General features: G+C 30.8%; 2 protein-coding genes across 2 annotated transcripts in view; both read left to right on the top strand.

The window, feature by feature from the left end:
• Positions 1–591, top strand: part of LOC137922965 (serine proteinase stubble-like) — a 28,424-nt gene extending 27,833 nt beyond the window's left edge. Inside the window, exon 8 of the mRNA XM_068766081.1 lies at positions 412–591. Coding sequence (XP_068622182.1) covers positions 412–591 — 180 coding nt within the window. The remainder of the gene's footprint in view (positions 1–411) is intronic.
• A 5,420-nt stretch (positions 592–6,011) lies between these two features.
• pio (piopio) overlaps positions 6,012–20,310 on the top strand; it is a 58,379-nt gene continuing 44,080 nt past the window's right edge. The window contains exon 1 of the mRNA XM_068765675.1: positions 6,012–6,383. The gene's annotated coding sequence lies outside the window, so the exon portion shown is untranslated. The remainder of the gene's footprint in view (positions 6,384–20,310) is intronic.

Here is a 20,310-nt window from a genome sequence, read left to right on the forward strand (position 1 = left end):
TGAAATAATCATCTTCAGGCTATATCAATATTTATTAAATTATCTAATTTTGAATTATTTAAAAAAATATATAGTCCTTCTGAGTTATTTTACGCCGTTCTTCTCGGGTCTGAGACATTTTATCCGAACAGGTGGTTGACTCGACTTGACGTCAACAAGCATATCTCCAATAGTATGTTGTATAAAGAATATTTGATTAATATACATGTATATTGTTCGTTTCGAGAAAAGACTCATAATAGACGTGAAGCCTTAAACAGTGATTATTTTTCCTGCTCATATCTTAATATAATCACAAAACAATATTTTTGTATCGATACTCTACATTACTTATGAGGTGAATAAATTTTCTCCTTAAGTTGTTCTTATATAAAATAGTTATAACATAAATCAACCTACTTTATTTTCCAGGGAGGGAGGGACTCGTGTCAAGGAGATTCTGGAGGTCCGTTGACCATGAAAATGGAAGGTCGAAGTACGTTAATAGGTCTGGTGTCCTGGGGAATCGGATGCGGTCGCGAACACCTACCTGGCGTTTACACAAACATACAGAAATTCGTGCCCTGGATTGATAAGCTTATCAGTCCTTAATGAATATAATACATATAAGAAGTTTTCTTAACGAGAAAAATGTGTCATTAAACTCTAAATCGAAAGAACTCAAAACACTACTAAAAGACTAGATAGTATTAATTATATTGACAATTTGCATCTGAAAGATACTCAAATATATTTTATTTTAAAAAAAACATATAGTTGTGATGCTCGTGATTTTAGATATTGAAGTTGGAATCGATTATTGAATTAAAAATACTTGAGGCTTCTAAATTTTGGTTAGATTTGTTTTTAAATTTTTGTAAATTCTTGTTTTTAATACATAGCGTATGTAATAAATTTTAATATGTTTCAAAGCAACGATGCAGCAATAACTTTGTAATCTCTTACAATAAAGACAGAGGCCGCTCGCATACAACCAGGGGTAACTAGCGGCTTAAAATTAATTAGTTACCAAATTTTAATTTTTTTAGCAATGATTGCATTTAATAATAACAATCTTACATTAAATGAACATAGTTCTTAAGGTACCCTTAGCATTACATTAATAAAGTTCTTACCTAAGTCTAATTTTAAAGACGCACATATAGTAAAAGATGTGATATTTTCTACTAAAACTTTTGTATATTTTTATACTGTTGTAGATATTTTATATAACGCTAAGGCTTTTATATAGCTATTCGAGCTGCAATAATTCGTCATATTAATTATGTGGATAATTTATTTTAATTACTACGTTTTTGTATTTTTTATGATCTTAATGACCAATTAAGATGTTTATGAAAAAGATTTTTGTTTTATTCATCATTAACAATATCATATAAGCCGCAAGATTTCCACAGCTGGACATTAAGGCTTTTCCTACTGATTTTAAATAGGATCAGTCAAAAAACTTCTGCATTTTCAAAAATAATGAATTAATGAACATTAATGAGTCTGGTTCAGTCATCGGAATCGCCAAGATTTTTATATCATCTATAAGATGGAAGTTTGCATAACTGGTTGGATGCAGAACCTTAAAGGCCCAACGGCCAACTGCTCAACGCGTTATATAGCCTTCCCACTGCCACTTCAATTTGGCAATTTGATGAAATATATCAGTTACTTTCGCTAGTATACCTGTCCCGATTCTTCCGCGTAGAGAAATCCCGAACCTAACCCTTTCCATCGCTCATTAAGGTTTTGTGTTCTTATCAATGAGACCCAGTATGTCAGACCACATTTCCATGTTGTTTATTATTAACTACCAAAAGGTCAAATTTGTTATCAGCTCCACAAATTAGACAACCAGATTGCTTATTTTATAACTGATGGAAATGCTTTTTCATCGTTTCATAAATGGCCATTTTAAAGATATCTATAAGGGGATATAACAATCGCCACGCTTAGGATGCGGGTTGACGATCGCAAGTTCTTATTATGGTATGCAGAGGACGCTACTGCCCATCCTGTGGGAATTCGTTTGTAAGCAGTGGCAATCGTATATTAAAAAAACTTGTCCGCTCTTACTGTCCTGTACGCCCGCCCATGCAACTGAGAGCTCGGCGGCTTTTGAATCTAGTAATACCTCGGTTAGTTTTGTTAGGAAACGGCGTCGGCCACAACAAACAATAACATAGTAAACACATAATTAAAAATGCAGAAACAACCAATACAAGTTTAAACTGAAAAATGTCCAACCGATGTCGGTTATTTATTTACACATTGACTTTTTATTGAAAATCGACATCAGTTAGATATAAAAAGAAATCAGATGAAATAGGCAAAATATAGGGTACAAAGCACAGTCTAATCGCAAACGCCGATTTCTTCCAGATAACCACTTTAAGTAATATACAACCATTGTAAGTAATATTATCACGAAAAATGACTGCTTTTTAATTCTAAATATTATAGTGATAAACACGATGATTGACATTTTCCGGATATTACAAAAAGACGTTTTTATTCAATATAATAAAGCTTAAAAATAATATTTCTCATAAAGCTGAACAGGAATAAGATTCGTAAAGCTTTTTGCATCTTAACTTATTTCTATTACTTTTGCATTTAATCATCGTTATTACTAATATTGTTTCAAAAACACTGACACCGGCTAGTCTTGCGATTGTGACAACTTCATGCTTCTTCGTTGCTTTGTTTATTATAACGCCCTCTTATAGCATTGTAGGTTACTAATAAGACTGAATAAACTTGTATGCTGTTGATTTAAATGTCTACTAGAGGGACGCATTTAATACAGTTAAACAAATGTTTTATATTTTTGTTTATTTACGTTAAATTATTTTACTTTTATATGTGCATAAGAGTAGACTTTTCCTTGTCTGGTTGACAAAACAGTGAGTTGACAGAACAAAAAGTTTTGATGTTTATGTACTAAAGACTAGTAATTTAAATTAAAATAAGCTATAATAGTAAATATCTTAGTTCCGCACTTTTTTATTTAGCACACAGTAAACATTTCTTAATAGGTTTTAAAGTAATAATTCTGTATGTATTTTCATTTAAGATGATTTTGCAGAAGGACGCGTTGAAATCTTTTGTTAAGGCATTTGAAGGAAGGGACATATAAAATTATATTTACTTTTAAGAAGAATACCATGACTGTACCTGTTTTTAAATCAGTTGTGGAATAACAAACTCATTTAATCAATAATATATATAAACATATATCCATTCACATGTAAAGTTTACGTTTTTTAATTTATATATAAAAAAGGATAAGATACAACGAGGATTTAGATTTTTTATGCAAACTAATTTTAAGATGCGATAAAAAAACATCCTTTTCAACGCTTTAACTTTTAAAATTGTTACATATGCCCAAAACAATAAATTTGGTTTTTCTTTACATTAATGTTTATACCATTTACGTAGTTGGAATAAGAGGCAAAACCCGGTTAAGCAATAAACAAAGCGATCGCAAAATAATAATTGTATTAGCGAAACATTTGACAAATGTTCTAGTTTTTAGATATTTGCCTTTTCAACGTTTTTATATTCGTACTATCTATTTACTGTCGAAAGATTTTTTATTTTTATTAACTTTAATGTTTTCTTTTTATGTCGAATGGTTAGTCTTGTGACGTTTACAGATTTACAGGGCCTTAAGGTTAGAGTGGAGACCACGGAGCGCAGTGTAAAACGTTACGCGTTGCAAGTCGCTGGATGCAGGTAGCTTACATTCATTCCTGTTAGAAACCCGAAAAGGAGGTCTGTAGTCAGCGGTGGACATCTTACAACTGAAATTATGTTGATGAATGTAACGTTTCTAGCTTATTTACTGTGCTTCCTAATTTTTATATAAAATATTATTTTAAAAGTTTCCTACACGTTTAACTTGCCGCATCTGTCTTATATAGTTATCCATTTAGAATATAATATATATAACATTATACAAGGATGTCATGTTAAATAAATAATAACCTTATATTATTATTGTAACAACTGCTGATAAACAAAATAAAATAAGAGTCAAATTTATGCATGTACGAAGTATATAAAATAATAACAAAAGTCAGACAATAAGTCAGTAATCTTACTATTTTGCAGCAAACAAAGCTCAAATTATTCGAATTATTTATACTAGATAAGAATGATTTTTCATAAATAAACATAAAAATTACTAACTATTTGGCAGTAACAAGATACTAGAGGTAAAAACATTTTCTTCATTTGAGCCGATCCTTTATTATATTTTTTGAACATGAATACATGTACAAAAAATATGTAAAATTTAAACAGATGTAGAGATAAATTGACTTATTCTTGGTTTTTTTACAAAAGTGAAAAAAATACGCTGAGTTTACTATAAATTATTTATTCTTGACAAATCAAAAGTCCCGGTAAAATATTTGTTTATATACTAATTGTACTTCACATTATTTTGTAAAAAGTACAACAGCGTAATTAATATATTCACAATAGGTATGTAAGTGTTTTATATTGAGGATCACTCTCATTAATGAATTATCCTTTAGGTGCAACATGTCAAACGATAACTTGTTTCAAGTTTTTTTTAATTCGGAATTTCGATTCTACTGACCGCTTTAACCTTCAAAGTTGCCAAACATTTAAGAAGGCAACTTGCGCTACCAGTTTCAGTACCCCTATTCAGATTTCGCGGCTTCAAAGATGCAAGGCGATATATCAATATATTTAAGTCTATATAGTTGTGCGCGTATATAGATTACTGAGAAATAAATTATCTAGGATAATCCTTTTCACATGTTTTATCATAAATTACATATTTATTGTTAATTTTTTATCAAAGAACATTAATTACGGTATTTTTGAATTACAATAAGTAACATTTCAAAATTTTAAGAGTTTTATCATTTTATACCCTTCAAAACTTCTTTGATAAAGTAACTTTAATAACAGTCATTGTTGCGTATAACGTATAAAAATATAAAAAAATGCTCGCTAAAAGTCTCCCACAAGGGCAACCGAGTAAATTACCCTGTTTCTCAACACAAAACTTTGGAACAAGTATAGTAATGAGTGTAAACCAAACTTCATTCTCTACAATTCTATTTATACACGGAATGCTGTAATGCTGCGTGTGTTATACCCTAATGCTATAACATACAAAAATTTAAAATATCAAATAAATGTGTAATATCGTTTGTAAAAATACACACACAGTATATAGGTAGCGCTCTATATATATAAGATATTTTTAAATAAGTTAATTTATTAAAGACAGAATAACGTTTTAAATATTATATTGATCAAATATAAGAATCTTACGAAAATATTAATACTAATTACGGTTAGTTACAACTCTTAAAAGGTCAACAGTAGACAATAGAGGTGTATTAAGAAATAGAAATGTATCTCACTCTATACAATGCTGACCAAATACAGAATAGAAAACATTTATACCACACATTTTTAATGATATTTAAAAAAAAAAGATCTTCAAAACCTTTATTACTATTTGGTAGTTTTACACTGATTGCTGTTTTGTTATTCCGTTATAATAAAAAATAAATTTTATTATTACATAGTTACAACGAAATATCTTAAACGTCTTAACTCGTGTTTCAATATATACAAAATAGAAAAAGTTAAGAGTTTCCTGCCTATGACTTTGTGTTACCTGTCAATTTAAAAAAAAAATATTTCGCAATTGGACACCGGAATTACATTATCTCTTTCCCCTCATATCGTCTACTGAACAGAGACATTTACTTTTTAACTGTCGTCATTCAACAGTTAATAATAATCACTATAGTCGGAATAACACCTTTACTTATATATCTTTAATATTTTTACTATGTATATATATTGTATATTAGTCATCTTAAAACGTTCCCGTTACGGCAGAACGAGTTTAAATATCCTTTTCTGACATCATCTCATGTTCTGGCTTTAGGTATAGTCTCGCATGAATTTATCGATATACGACCTTTTTAGCTCCAACGAACCGGTTCGGTCTTGACGCCGTCTGCGCAACTGGCCAGTTCTATACACGAGGAGCGAACGTGCGGTCGCCATGCGAGAAAAAACGATGATTAAAAACGAATACGAACCACATTCGAAATATAATTAAGGCGCCATTTTGAGATAGACGAATCCTCGATAAAATTTGACTAAATTTGTTTAATAACAAAAATATTATTACGACAATATTCAAAGCTTAGGCGAATCGAAGGATGTGAACTTTTTTTCAATTTTATTTGTGCGCATACAAAGGAATGTGGTTTTAGTGTCCATGCAAAAAGAACGTGTGTCGTGTGGGTTATTTTTTGTTTCGATGAGTGCGAAGCGTGCTTTATGCAAAAATAGTCAGTGGTGTTTTCAAAAATAAGTAATTAGAAAAGGTAAGAACCTTTGTACTAGTTCTTTTAAAATCCTTATAACAGTTTCTTAATTTACCGATTATTTATAGGTACAGATTGTGAACCCTTATATAAAGTTTCGCTAATTAAAGATGTTAATATCTAAAAATATCTTGTTAGTATCAAAAAATATGATAAATTTTAAAATTACATTTAAATTACGTCAATTATTTATCACAATAAATACTAAATTAAAAGTTTGCATATTTAAATTCGAAAAACAACTAATAAGTTATCGCAGAAGAATTCTCCTTAAACTTAGATTTAAAAACGTTATGTCGTTAAACATACCGAGAAATGACATGCGCCCCTTGCGGTCAGCAATTAAGAAAACGAGTTCTGTTCTATCAGACGCTACACTAGTCGATTATTAACGCCGGAAAACATCAAACGATGCATTTATGCATCAAGAACTGAGGCACAAATATAGACAAATTTCTTTGTCATAAACATCACAAACATTTAAAAAAAATTGGAAATACTTGTTTTCAATAGGGTTTTTCTCAATTACTTAAAATTAACAATGAATATGGTATTTCTATATTTTTGTTAAATTGTTAACGTACGTACATTTTTATATTAATTAAAAGAATGTAAAATATATGAATATTTTTGTTTATATACTGTATTTATCATACATTGCATATAACTTTATTTCGGCTGCTTAAATATGTCTGATTAGTTTTCAAAATCTTGATCATGAAATGAATCCTTGATCACGTCGTAACTTAAGGACGTCTTTACCGATTTCATCCTTATTTTTTATAAAGTTCTTATAAAAGGAGTTTCTTACAAGTTATTAACAGAAACTGCGCAAGTAACAGTTCACAACGAACTTCGCACGTTTGACAATTCGCTTTGAACACCGCTTGTTTGATGGTTCGTACGTACTGCAAAATTTTATTCACGCTTATCACTATTAATTGATCACAAAATTAATTTAATAATATTAAAAAAATATTAATTAATATATAATATGCTAGTAACTTCAGACAATCCAGTCTTTAATGTAAACAAAATTAAACGTTTACCATTTACTGACTTCTATATGCTCCATTATCCTTACTGTGTATTTTTAACTGTGTATTATCTACTAAGTCGGAAAAAACCCTAAAATGGTAGGCATCGAAACGGAAACGAAATAAAAAAATTAGAAATTCTTTGATTAATTACAATTTTTCTAAATGCAAGCTAAATAGTAAATACCTCCGAAACATAAACATATATTCGATTGTCATTATAGACTTTGTTTTCTCACGTTTTTCATAATAGACACCAATGTTATTTTATATTACGATAACATTGGTTTTTCATTACAATATATTAATGTACAGTCTACGCGAAATAACTGAAAACTTAACTGTTATATGATGTAAGTAGTTTTTTTTATTGATATGTATGGGGTGACTTCCATGGTCAACAATAGCGAACTCGGGGGCGAACAAATGTTCTAATATAGCATGTAGATCGCAAATATACGGGGGAACGCTGTGCATTTGACCGCGACGTATTTAGGGATTGTACAAAGAATATACGTCGCGGTCAAGGGGTCAATGTGGTCGAAATTGAAAAGACGGCGATAACCAAAAAATAGAGTGTTGAACATGTAGAAACTAACAGCCTGTGCCGAGGTTTCAATTGGGAAGTCCTTGCATACAGACACTCAATGGATCGTCTCCTTATAAGAAAGGAGCAATATCCCAATCCAGAGGAATAAACAATGTAACAGACCAAGCCTAATCTTCCGATGTAACCATCACGCTACTGTAATTAGATCAAGCTCAAACTTAGTAAAGCTATATCTATTATTAAGCTAAGCTATATTTATTACTGCACAAATTATTTCTATTCCGATTTAAATTGTTTGTGCCGGTTCGCATAATGTATGTGGCATGCACATTGTACTGCAGAAGAATTCGTTTCAAATCTCTATTTAGAAAAGCGAAGAAAGAATAAAAAGAAGCGATTCATTAAATGATTTAACGGACATATTTTGCTGCTACTTCACAGACATGTAGTTTATATATATATATATATATATATATATATATATTGATGCTTTTTTTTATATCGCACTGTACCAACCACGGACTTCATTACTCAATAAGCAGAATGTGCAAGATTTCCAATCAATTTAATGCAGAAATATCCGAGTGAGACTATTTGGAGACTGTAAGTGCTTATGAGGTTATTATGATGTTATACCCTTATTTTTATTAAGAAATAATATTCTCTATTACCTAACATGCCTTTAATTATAACTAATTTAACATCTATCATTTTTAGCATATTTCATTATTATTTAAAAAGCTGTTTTTTTTCTTTTCATTCATTTATTATCTTGTCAATTTAGTTATGCTAGGGCTGTTCACACTTACACTTGGCACACATGTTTAAATTTGTAACATCATTTGAAACAAAAAAATGTACTTATGATTATTAATAATTTAAAATTATTTAGAAAATCAATGGTTATTAAATGTTTATTATTTACAAACACGTGAGCTGTAGATGTCCAATACCGATATCGATCACTAATATTATATAAGGATCAAAGAAATAAAACAAATAAATAACCAAGTTAAACAAACGAACGGCCGCAGCTGGAAGGTTTACTTTGGAGGTCGCTGCAGCCGCAGTTTGTTCTCGAACAATAAAATTATATTCAGTAAAAACAAAGTGTTTTGCACATTTTGATCGTACGGTTGCATCTCACACGCAACACGGCGATTAAGCGATTAAACTCTTGCTATACGTCGATGCCCATTTCGTTCCAGCTCAGTCTCCGAATAAGTCAAGGTTGCATGCCTACACCTCTAGAATTGTACACCCACGACAGCAGTGACGTCATCCTATTCGTAATAATTATTTGCGGATAGAACCGGAACTTGCTTGCTTATCTAAAGTTAGGTATGGAAGCAGCGAAGGTATTTAAGGGAAAGGAGCTTTCGATTTGTAATAATAGTCAAATTTATGTATACACAGATCACTGTGTATGCTTTTAAATCTTAAGCCAATCCTGGTTAAAAATGTAAAAGCGTTGCAGGAGTAAATGTATAACTTAAAGAAGCTTTAGCTTTTACACTTATTTTAGTCATATTATATAAAATGATAACCCTAAAACATGTAACATTATTTTAGTCTTTCTATTGGAATGCGATAGGCCAATTACTTCTGCCAGTATAGTCGGCAGAGACAAATAGTAAACAATAATTCGTTTTATAGTGTAGTGAATCGAATTTTATAAATATTTTTGCTTACTATGTTATTATTACGTGATATATTATTTCCTAAATAATTGATTTTTGGATAGGGTATACATACCATACATTACCTGGTAGCAAATGAAATATACATTCACTCCTTTAAAGCTTGTACATCTATAACTAATCAGCTTTATAATTTATCTTGTATATCAATAAAAATACCAATATAGTCAATCGTTATTTACCAGATCACTTTAAAGATAATCATGAAAATTTACTTCCTTTACAATTAACACAAAATGTTACTAATTCGCTGGACCTATAGATTTCCGAGCCACCATGTGTCCCCACAGCGTGGTAAAGCTCTACAGTGAACCGACGATGTAGTCAAGATCACAGAAAGCCACTGGATACGGGCACTACAAGCCCGGTCATCGTGGAGATTTTTAGTGGAGGCCTATGCCTTGCAGTGGGCTTCAACAACTGACATTATAATGATGATGAAGTACCCTGAGAAGAATCTTAAATTGAAATATATATTGTACTGGATATTTTACAAAGAACTTTTAAACGTAAACATATCATTTTAAGCGCGATTAGATATATTTAAAGCACAATCGCGAGTCTAAATTTTATTAATACCTTCACTTACACTGTTTAGCAATGCCACCTACATCTTTAACCTCATCTGCGCCGCCACACGCGTAAACTTACAAAACATTTCTCGACGATTGATGTTAAAATCTTACAGTTTAATACGTAAAATGCTTCTTCTACAATTGCATCTCATTTATTGCAACATTATGGATCCATGTTACAAATATGAGTGCTTCTAGACACTATTTTTTCTATTTACGTGGACTTGTTGATGATTAATAATAATAAGTGAAATAATACAATACATTATCTTAATAATTAACAGGTAAGTGGCGAGTCAGATATAGAAATGTGGTGCATTTTATTACTAATACTCCAAAGTGCTCCCGTAACCAAGAAGTTAATAGAAATACATAAAAGAAAAACGTCGTTTTCTCCATCTAAAAAACTGCGAATACGCCAAAACACTTTTTTCCTGTTGGTATTTAGAGCTTTAGTTTAATTTAATAGGACGATGAAGGTGATTAGCCTTTTTACAGTAACAGCACGTGAGCTCATTCGAGTCCTAATGTTCATATACCTATATTTTAAAAGCGATTTAGAATCGAAACTATTATTTTCGTTGCTTACAATCGGTTATAAATTAAGTTCTGAAACACCTGAAGTAAACAAAACTGTGTGGGTGTGCAGTACATTAAAGATTTCATAGACTACGTGGGATGCCTCCTCAAGTCGAATTTGAGACGTGGCTTTGAATGTGGAATCGCTCTTATGTGCAACGATCTATGGCGTTACGTCATACACTTCATAAGTGGGCCTCTAAACCACTGTTTACTTAAATCTCACGTATTTTAAGAGGTTCGGCGAAATTATTACGTCTGGTTTTAGGTCATAATTAAAATAAGTGTTTACATTTTTATTTAATTTACCTTTAAACTAAATGAACATATTTTCTTCTATTAATGCAAAAAAAAAACGAAAATACTCCACCACAAATTATTAAAAATAAAGAATAACATGTAGCTAACACTATCATATTGATCCTATAACGAGGCATGCATACGTTTTTTATCTAGTCTACGATACGAAACGAGTTGTCAGTTTAGTGGTGTTTCCATTCAAAGTTTAATTACCCTTAAAATTAAAAAAACAGAATCGTCGAAACTTACGATGTCTTGTCTCATTAGCTCAATATAATAGATATGACGCCTACAAACATAAACATAAGAATATTATCAGCTGCTCTTTGTCAGGATATAGCAAGATATAATCATCATGATATTTAATCGGACGGGCTATTACAATACTTACATAAATGGAAACAAAAGGGATGTCACCAGTCTTAAGATTACGTTGACAGCATACTCTCCTCCCTGCACTATTATCTTAAAATATACATACCGCATTCAAAATAAATAATAGGTTGTCGATTTTTAATGTATTTATACATGATCATCATGACAATAGGCAGTTAATAGGGCTAGCCCAGTGGTATAGGACTGAGACTTGCCATCTTAGCTCGCAGTTTCGATTCTTGGGACGACGACGATGACGATTATCATTAGATTGCTGTTATTTGTTAATGTCAAATATTGTGTCCCTAGATACCCTTGACTGTAGCTTTTATCAGCAATCGAATTTAAGAATAGCTATTACTTTTAAAACTAGCAAAAAATTTTTTTGTGGTCATAATTCATATTTGTTCTATATTCCATTTGCTGGTTACTCTGCTATCTAAATAAGCCAATATATGGACAAACATAAAACACGTTATTATACAGCTGATTTTTATCTAACAATAAGTGATATGCTCTGCCAATTGTGATAACGGGATATTCAAGGTTTCAATTTTTTTCTGTTTGCTCTCTAAAATGTTTAAACTTTTTTGGTTCATTGGTGTAGCCTGATACACACTTAGTCAGCTATATATTCGCTTTAACGGATAACTATACTCGTTTTATTTTATTGTTATTTTCTTTCCTAGTTTATTCCTACGTGCCAATTTATTAAAAACTTGTAATCCGAAACGATTATAATAACAACTCTAATCACAGGAGAAATAAACAAAATCATCAGATCAGATATACTTCAATGAATACGGCATCCTTGAAAGCAAAACACAGTTATACCTGGGCAATTAAATTTCGATTGCCGAAATAAACGCTGAACATTTAGCAATTATATAGATATATTATTCGTGATTACTAAACAGTAGCCATATAAGAAGATGGTAAGGTTGAGTAAAGAATCGAATCCGATACGGCGTCGCAAGGGCGTGCACAGGCGGCTTTGTATATATTACTCAATCTTACCTACATTATGGATTAAGTACATCCAAGTCCTTGCTAGATTAAAACGTTTCTAGTCGGTATTTCGTACATTTAAAACTAATATAATCAAATATCACTAACATAACAAGTTGGATAACTTGAAACTGACGCAAATAATATTTTTCTAAGAAATATTGTACCATCACGATTTCCTGCGATATGTTTAAACAGTATCCATGATCATACTAAATAAATACATCACGCATAGCCTTGTGACATGTTATAAAAATGTATTATTCGGTCAACATTTATAGTTTTTTTATTTAAACTTCTATATTTTCATTAATTACAACATTAAAACATGGTAGTGTAAACATAACAAGAGCAGTGGTAGCCCAGCAATAGAGGACTGAGATTTGCGATCGTAAGTTGTGCGTTCGATTCTCAGGAAACAGTCTTGTATGTAATTAGTACTGTGCATTCGTTACTTTAGATTGCCACTATTCACAAGTTTCCAGAATATGGGCTGCAGCGTCCTTTACATTCCGTAATACCGTACTGCGATCGCCAACCCGCCTGCCAAGCGTGGCGATGTGGTATATATATCTTATGGTATATTTCAGGAAGAAGCTTATGCCTTACAATTTGATTTTATGAGGTGAAAGGATAACGAATAAACATATTTACGAGAGCTTACAATCGCAGTAAATGCATGTACACGAAATTTCCAAAAGTTTAGGTCATATCCTTAATAATTACAGTTCTATTTTATAGATATTTTTTTAACAAAATCGTTTATGTTATGTAAGTCCAATTTCGTTGATGATTTGGGAGTTACCTCGTTAAAACGCTCAAATTTAAGTATTATTATCTTTTTTAACATCAACGCAATCGTATGATATATAAAATGACGAAGTCGAACGAAAGAAATTGTTAGAAAATTACGAACTAAAAATGCAGAATAACTCTTTTTTTCGCTTGATGCATTGATATTAAGAACAGTTGCAAATAATCTTACGTTATTTCCGTGCAAAGTGCACAAGAAAACATCCTTGAACAAGCTACTTGAACGGACAATAAAAGTCGATTGATATTTTCGTTTCGTCCGCGCTCTCAATATGGAGCTTTACAATTCATCAACATATTGCGACATTGAAGGCTGCCTCTAAAGCCAGTTTATAAAGGTGACAACATTTTTCCCATACACCAATAAAGAGGCAGTGGGCGTAGACCCCACCCACACAGACGTGTAGTTTTATGCCTTTAATTCATTAATGATATCCTGAATCACTTCGCAAACAAAGTATGTTTGGACATTTTAAATGTTAATATTCAAATTATCTTGGTAATATATACTCTGTCTTTTTATTATAATATTATACAAAATATAATGGTACTAAAAAAGTCTAGTTACGTCTAGTTATTAGTTACAGAGTTATTTATGTTGTTTTATCTAAATAAATTTCTTTTCTGAAGCCCAAGTTATTCTGAAACAAAACCTGCTGTAATTATAATTAAGCTAGTTAGAAAAAGGAAAGCCTTTCGGAATTTCCTAATGCCACGAAAAATAAATTATTTATTTATGGAACATTAATTTATTCAAATGTATAGCCATATGAGATAATCAGTAAAATTTCTGTGACTAAATGATCGAGATACGATTTCACATATTGCGATAAAATGTTCTTCATTCACTCAAAAATGTTAAATATTATGTATGGAAAATAACTGAACTTCACCTCCGGTCACATTCATAATCGCAAGATAAAAACAAAAATATAGAAAAATAATACTTATTCTTCGCTCAATATTCTCGCTTTCGAAATGAGTTAAAGAAACATCCGCCACTTATAAGACGCATCACAAAATAAAGTGGCAATATTTACTTTCTGTCCATATTTGACTCTATTATTGGAGTATCTGTAGTATCTGTATCTGCAGATTTCATGTGAAATATTTGTGTTATTAATAAATAAATTTTGTGTTCAATTGTCAAACTCGTCAAAATTTAAATAATAATCATTATATTTTATCTATTATTTCAAGTTTCTTCGCAATTTTTATTTCCCTTTTTAATGCAAACATTTTATAAATTATATCTATCACTGTTATCATTACAACGTGTTATCATTGTATTTAATTTTCTTTAGATCCTCTACATAAGCTTATTTTAATTTCCTGACAATTCCTGATATTTCATAGAACTTCATGTATACTGTAAGTAATTCATACTGAATTATACCAAAGAAGAATATGAAGTATTATTTATACGTATTATTTATCAACTCGATAAAATACAGTTAGTATAATGTAACGCATATTATGTATAGTAGTTGCAAAAAAAACACAATTTATTTTAATTTTAATTGATGACTCATTTCCTGTTTAAAAAAATTTGTCCGACTATAGTTAATTTCTTTCAATTTATATTTTTCTCTCAAATATAATTAGATGAGATTGGTTGTATAACATAAATGGCAACGTAGACGCGATTAACTAATGGCGTTTCCAAAATTGTATAATTTAAATTGAAAATAACGGACCGCATCCATCAAAGGAGTTATTCAATTAGCGTAAAGATTCGATGACCCGAGTTATTATGACCTAAGCTTCATTGGATATTATTTTACTTATAGAAAAACACATAGAATTGCTTATACGATCTTTATATCTAAATCTATATAAGACGTCCTGAGGAACCATACCTAAGAGCTACGGTGATCTTGTACAACATCTGAGATACTGCAAAGTAAATATATATAATAGTTGTTTTTATAATAGGAAATAGGTACACCTTGGGAATTGTGTGCTATTTCAATATTAATTAATATACAGCAAATATTCTACTAAAAGTTATAAAGTCCCCTATTTCAGGTTTGAAACATTAATCATCCGAACAGGCGCTAAAGTTATTATGACGTCATTAAGATATGTTTTGGCCTTGAAATGTTTCCCGAACCCACATTATAGGACTTCTCATACAACGAAGTTACAAAATTCGTATTCGCCACGTGATTTCAATTTAATAGATCATATATACCAGATATGGATGGTATACTAAGATATTTTTGTGAATTGCAACGATTTACTCCGGCGTATTGTATTGCAAGTGTGCACTGCACCTCCTGGGAATCTTTATAATATAAAAATTATAATGAATACTGCGGCTGACGAAAACGACGTTATCAAAAAAGTAACAAAAATAAAAATGCTTTAATAACAATTTATTCATAGTATGTTATAAAATAATACGCATATAAAGATACGAAGTAATCTATTCTAGCATTAGTTTAGAGTAACATTTTTAAATTAAACAACATTATTTTTTTCATTTACAATTTACATTATAATTTAGATTTTTTATCTTAAGAAAAAATCACGCAGTCGATTTATTATTAATAACCAACCTATTAACTGACAACAAATCATAAATGCATAATTTGTGTGAAAAACATCGAAGTTCCATTGTCATGGAAATTTAATCTATACTACAGTTATCACAAAGACTATATTCCTCCAACTTTCTGTCGTTAATATTCATATCGAGTACAAAGATAGATTGTGCGTTTTGTTAAGGAAAATTAAACCCTTTGCGCATAACTGACTGGATTCGTAACTGGTATTGGTAATGTGGTATTGACACAGTCGTCCTCGCGGCGAGGTCACGCATAATCACCTGCCGCTTCTGCCGCCATTAAGCTGTCGCCACACAGAGGTGTCACAAACAATTTTTTTTTTACTTTTATTTCAGTCTTCTTGACTGGCCAGTATTAAACACAAGATTAAAAATACTTAACATTTTTTATTCATAAAATGAATATATGTAAAAGTAATGGGATTGCGATTCTTTGTAATGTCAAGCAACAATATAGCTTTGTATGAAAAAAAACATAGCTTTATCTGTTTGAATAAAATAAAATAAATATTTGGAGAAGAATTAAAAAAATAAAGAGTATTTATTTTTGCTGGCTAGCAATCAACAACAAAAAAATTCCACTAATTGGTAATCTAACAGCTTAGCAGATAGCAGGGTTCCATAACCAGTAGTTTTACTTTTTTTGCAAATAATAATTAGTAATTAAAGAAAGTACTGACTCATTTTTAGTTTTAGAAAATCTATAGAACTATAACTCTAATTACAATCACTAGAGCTGACATAAAACAAAATACACTCATACATTATTTATTTTTACATATTTAAAAGTGCTATTTATTTATATTCATTTATAAATATCATTTTTGTCCACGGTTATATCAATGAAATCCGTACAGTGTATAAATTTTTTTATATTGCGGTTTTTATGTTTTAAGGATTAAGTAAAATACCGAAGAGTTATGAAATAAATTTATTGAGGTACCGGAGCGTATGCAAGCCGCCTAACGACAATGATGTCACCGGTGCGGTGAAGTCACGTCACCGGCCATGCTCTCCAGTGAACAGAATCGAACGGCCGACTGACTAAAGCTTCTATACTGCAATCTCATAACAACATATTACATCCCTTAAAAACTTGTCATACAAAAATTATATTTTAAAATATTATACAACATAATTACAGGCATTTACTTTATTATGCCAAATCTTTCTTAAATTCTCGCAAAAGTATTGAACATTATGCAGAAAATTTCCATTCAAGGTTTGTTTCAGAAATGTAAACAAAAATATTGTTAACGTATATTGTAGGTATAACCCTGTCCGGTAAATCTTGCAAAAGTTATACAAATATACCTACAAGGCTTATGTTAACAATCGTTGATGTATGTCTAGCGGCTGTTTAAACGTTAAAGCGAACCAATTTACTAAGCAACTTTAAAGTAAGCAAATATCGGATAAAATATTTGAAATCAAAGAGCGAATTTATCTTCATTAATATTTTACATAAACCCTGTTTACAGATTATAGCATTGTAGTATCAGAACATAGATAGTCCCCACTAAGCACACACAGCTAAGTTACGATTTCTATGCTTTTAAAACATTTCTGTACGGAAATGTGAACGTCGTCGTTTCAGTTCATAAAAGCAAATTGCAAGGCTCAGGCCTCCCCCAAAGATATCTACGGGGATTATACCATAACCGCCAGGCCTGGTAGTCGAATTGGCGATCGCAGTGCGATATTTTGGAAAACAGAGGACTCTGCTGCCCATCCTTTGTAAACTTGTGAGCAGTAGCGATCCTATGTATTTAATTTATAAAATGTGAATTGTATCACAGCAATCGATCCCGCGACTTAAGATCGCAAGTTTTAGTCCCCAACCTTTTGGCCAACCACTGCTCATGTGCTTGCGTGTAACAATATAATTACAATATGATAATATACGTATAATCTATATATTGTATGTTCTTAATACATGTATCTTACATAATAAATTTAGTAAAAATCTCACAGGCTCGCGGTGTTTATTCGAGGTAATTCTGAATAAGACAAAGTGCGTCTTTTGCATGTTTATTGCCTATTGCAATAAATAAAATAAAAATGGAAAAACTACCGCAACATGTTATTTGCATTTCGTGGTAAGTTAAAGATACTGTGAACCATTCAATAAGTATACATTAGTCATTTGTGTTAATAGTATATTTCACAGCGAACATTGTAAATGTGTTTGCGTTGCACATAGCGCCAATTACGTTGAACGATAACATCTCTTCAGCCATAATACATCCTCTGCTAGACATAGAACTCCCCAATAGATTTCGTATAGAACCAGTTGGAAGCGGCCTGCATCCTGCATATTCCGACGACCTTAACAATGTCTAAGTAAATGATAACTTAATTCACAAAAAAGCTTACTTTAACAGCTTAATTATCATTTTGAGTAAAAATATTTCTTATACGTCAATTAATATTTTTTATGCGAAAAATAAATTTAATAAGTAAAGCATTTTCGTTATTTCTGTAATAGTGCGTCAATCGCATTAAAATTAGAGTAATTAAGTTGTTGATGGCCGACGAGCTTACTAAGGATTTTTATTAATACTTTTATGTAAGAGGAAAAGATCTTCAGTCTTTCATTTGACATATCACCTGCCAATCTTTCAACACGCAACTAAAAATGGTAACCTACGCTTTGTATACCATGACATTGAAATAGGTCGATTGGAACTTGAATTGTATCTTATAATATTTTGTGTAAGCTTGCTAAACATTACATAAGCCTGCCTACTTAAGTAACAATTGACACATTAGGTGAGGTCGCACGCTTGTGAATCACTCGAGGTCTTTTTGGATATTTAAACGCAGACGCCATTTTTATATGGACTCTGGCATTTATTACGTAGTAATAATTCAATATCAGCTTAGTTCTCCGTTTAAAAAAATAATATATTTTGTTCTACAATTATAGTGTAATATGCTTATAACATATTTTAATACCTAAACCATTTAAATGGTATACAAAAAAAATAAGATTATAATTTACAACTGAAAATTTACTAATTTGGTCCAATAAGGAAATTTGGTGAAAATAACAAAAGATCTACAAAATAGGCTTTCCAGGGAATATTATATACTCAAAAAAGGGATTAGAGTGACCATAAACATAAAACATAAAGACAGTTCTACAATGACAAAATTCTACGAGAAATTGCTTTTGTTGTGCACATAGTTCAGATTTTGTTTCTTAACGCATCTCTGGACACTTAACACTGGTTTAATAATGCATTTGTTAATCTATTTATGTATCAAATCTAAAAATTTATAGGAGAGGCCTATGTCTAGTTGTGAAGATTTCGCAGCTCGAATTATAATCATGTTGATGCGAGAATCTAAATATTTTGATGAAATATTTTTTACCTTATTTTTCTACAAGTAAGATAAAGAATATATAATCTATACCAAAATGTATATTCATAAACATATTATTTATCAAAACATCCAAATCTAAAACGAATCAAAGATTGGGTTTTCATCGAGAAAATTTTGTAATGAATATGACTACATCTTCAAATATCGTATATTTATGCAATACGTCGGAGGCGTCAAAATTTGTCGAAATATGTGACGAAACCTATGCCTTTGTTTAAAGCATTACTTAACTCCTCTGATCGATCGGTCACAAGTTACAAAATTCAAAATTGTCTAATAACTTGTTTTTAAATTATACATAAAAATTATTACCTGTAGCCCTTAATCACGCCATAACTTGAAAACAACTTTATCGATTTCAATTTTTTTTATAAAGTTCCATATATTTTCCAAAAGGTTATTCAGTAAAATAATTACGATATCCATAAAGGCTTGAAATCGCAGGAGCAGTTCTTCAGTGTATAGTGTAATATCAACCTTCAAATCCGAATGTTTTCTCAGTTAAAAACCTGTTCCCGTGTTGGAAAAGCATTAGCCTTATTTATTTACACATTAGAAAATAAATCTTTCAATATTGTTTATTAAAACTTATTAGAACATTTTACTTTTTGATACCTTTTATTATAAATAGCTAAGACAGGACGATATCATTTGGGTAGACAGCTATCTTAATAAACCAAATAATAAAAATTCTGTTAAAACAGCAATCTAAGTAACAATAGAAACTTTAAGTTCAAAATTTCGCATACAAAAGTTTATAACGCAGAGATCAAATTAAACTGGTATATAAAAAGGACAGAATTCCGTGCTCGGACTGAACCTTGGCGGCTATTGACCATATTCTTCCTTGTAGGCGGATTTGCATTTGAAAACGGCATTCAGCGAGCTAAATTAACCAGAGGATATCAACATTCGCTTTAGAGTGACGTCATCATTATAAAATATTACAAAAGAATATTCTGTTTTTATTTCTTGATTGTAATTTACGTTACCTTGTGTCATACATACATGGAATCCATTAGTGAAGTCGA

This window comes from Battus philenor, unplaced genomic scaffold, assembly GCF_028537555.1.
Source record: "Battus philenor isolate CCGP_79_NKW_IND1 unplaced genomic scaffold, ilBatPhil1.0.hap1 SCAF_20, whole genome shotgun sequence".
NCBI lineage: Eukaryota > Metazoa > Arthropoda > Insecta > Lepidoptera > Papilionidae > Battus > Battus philenor.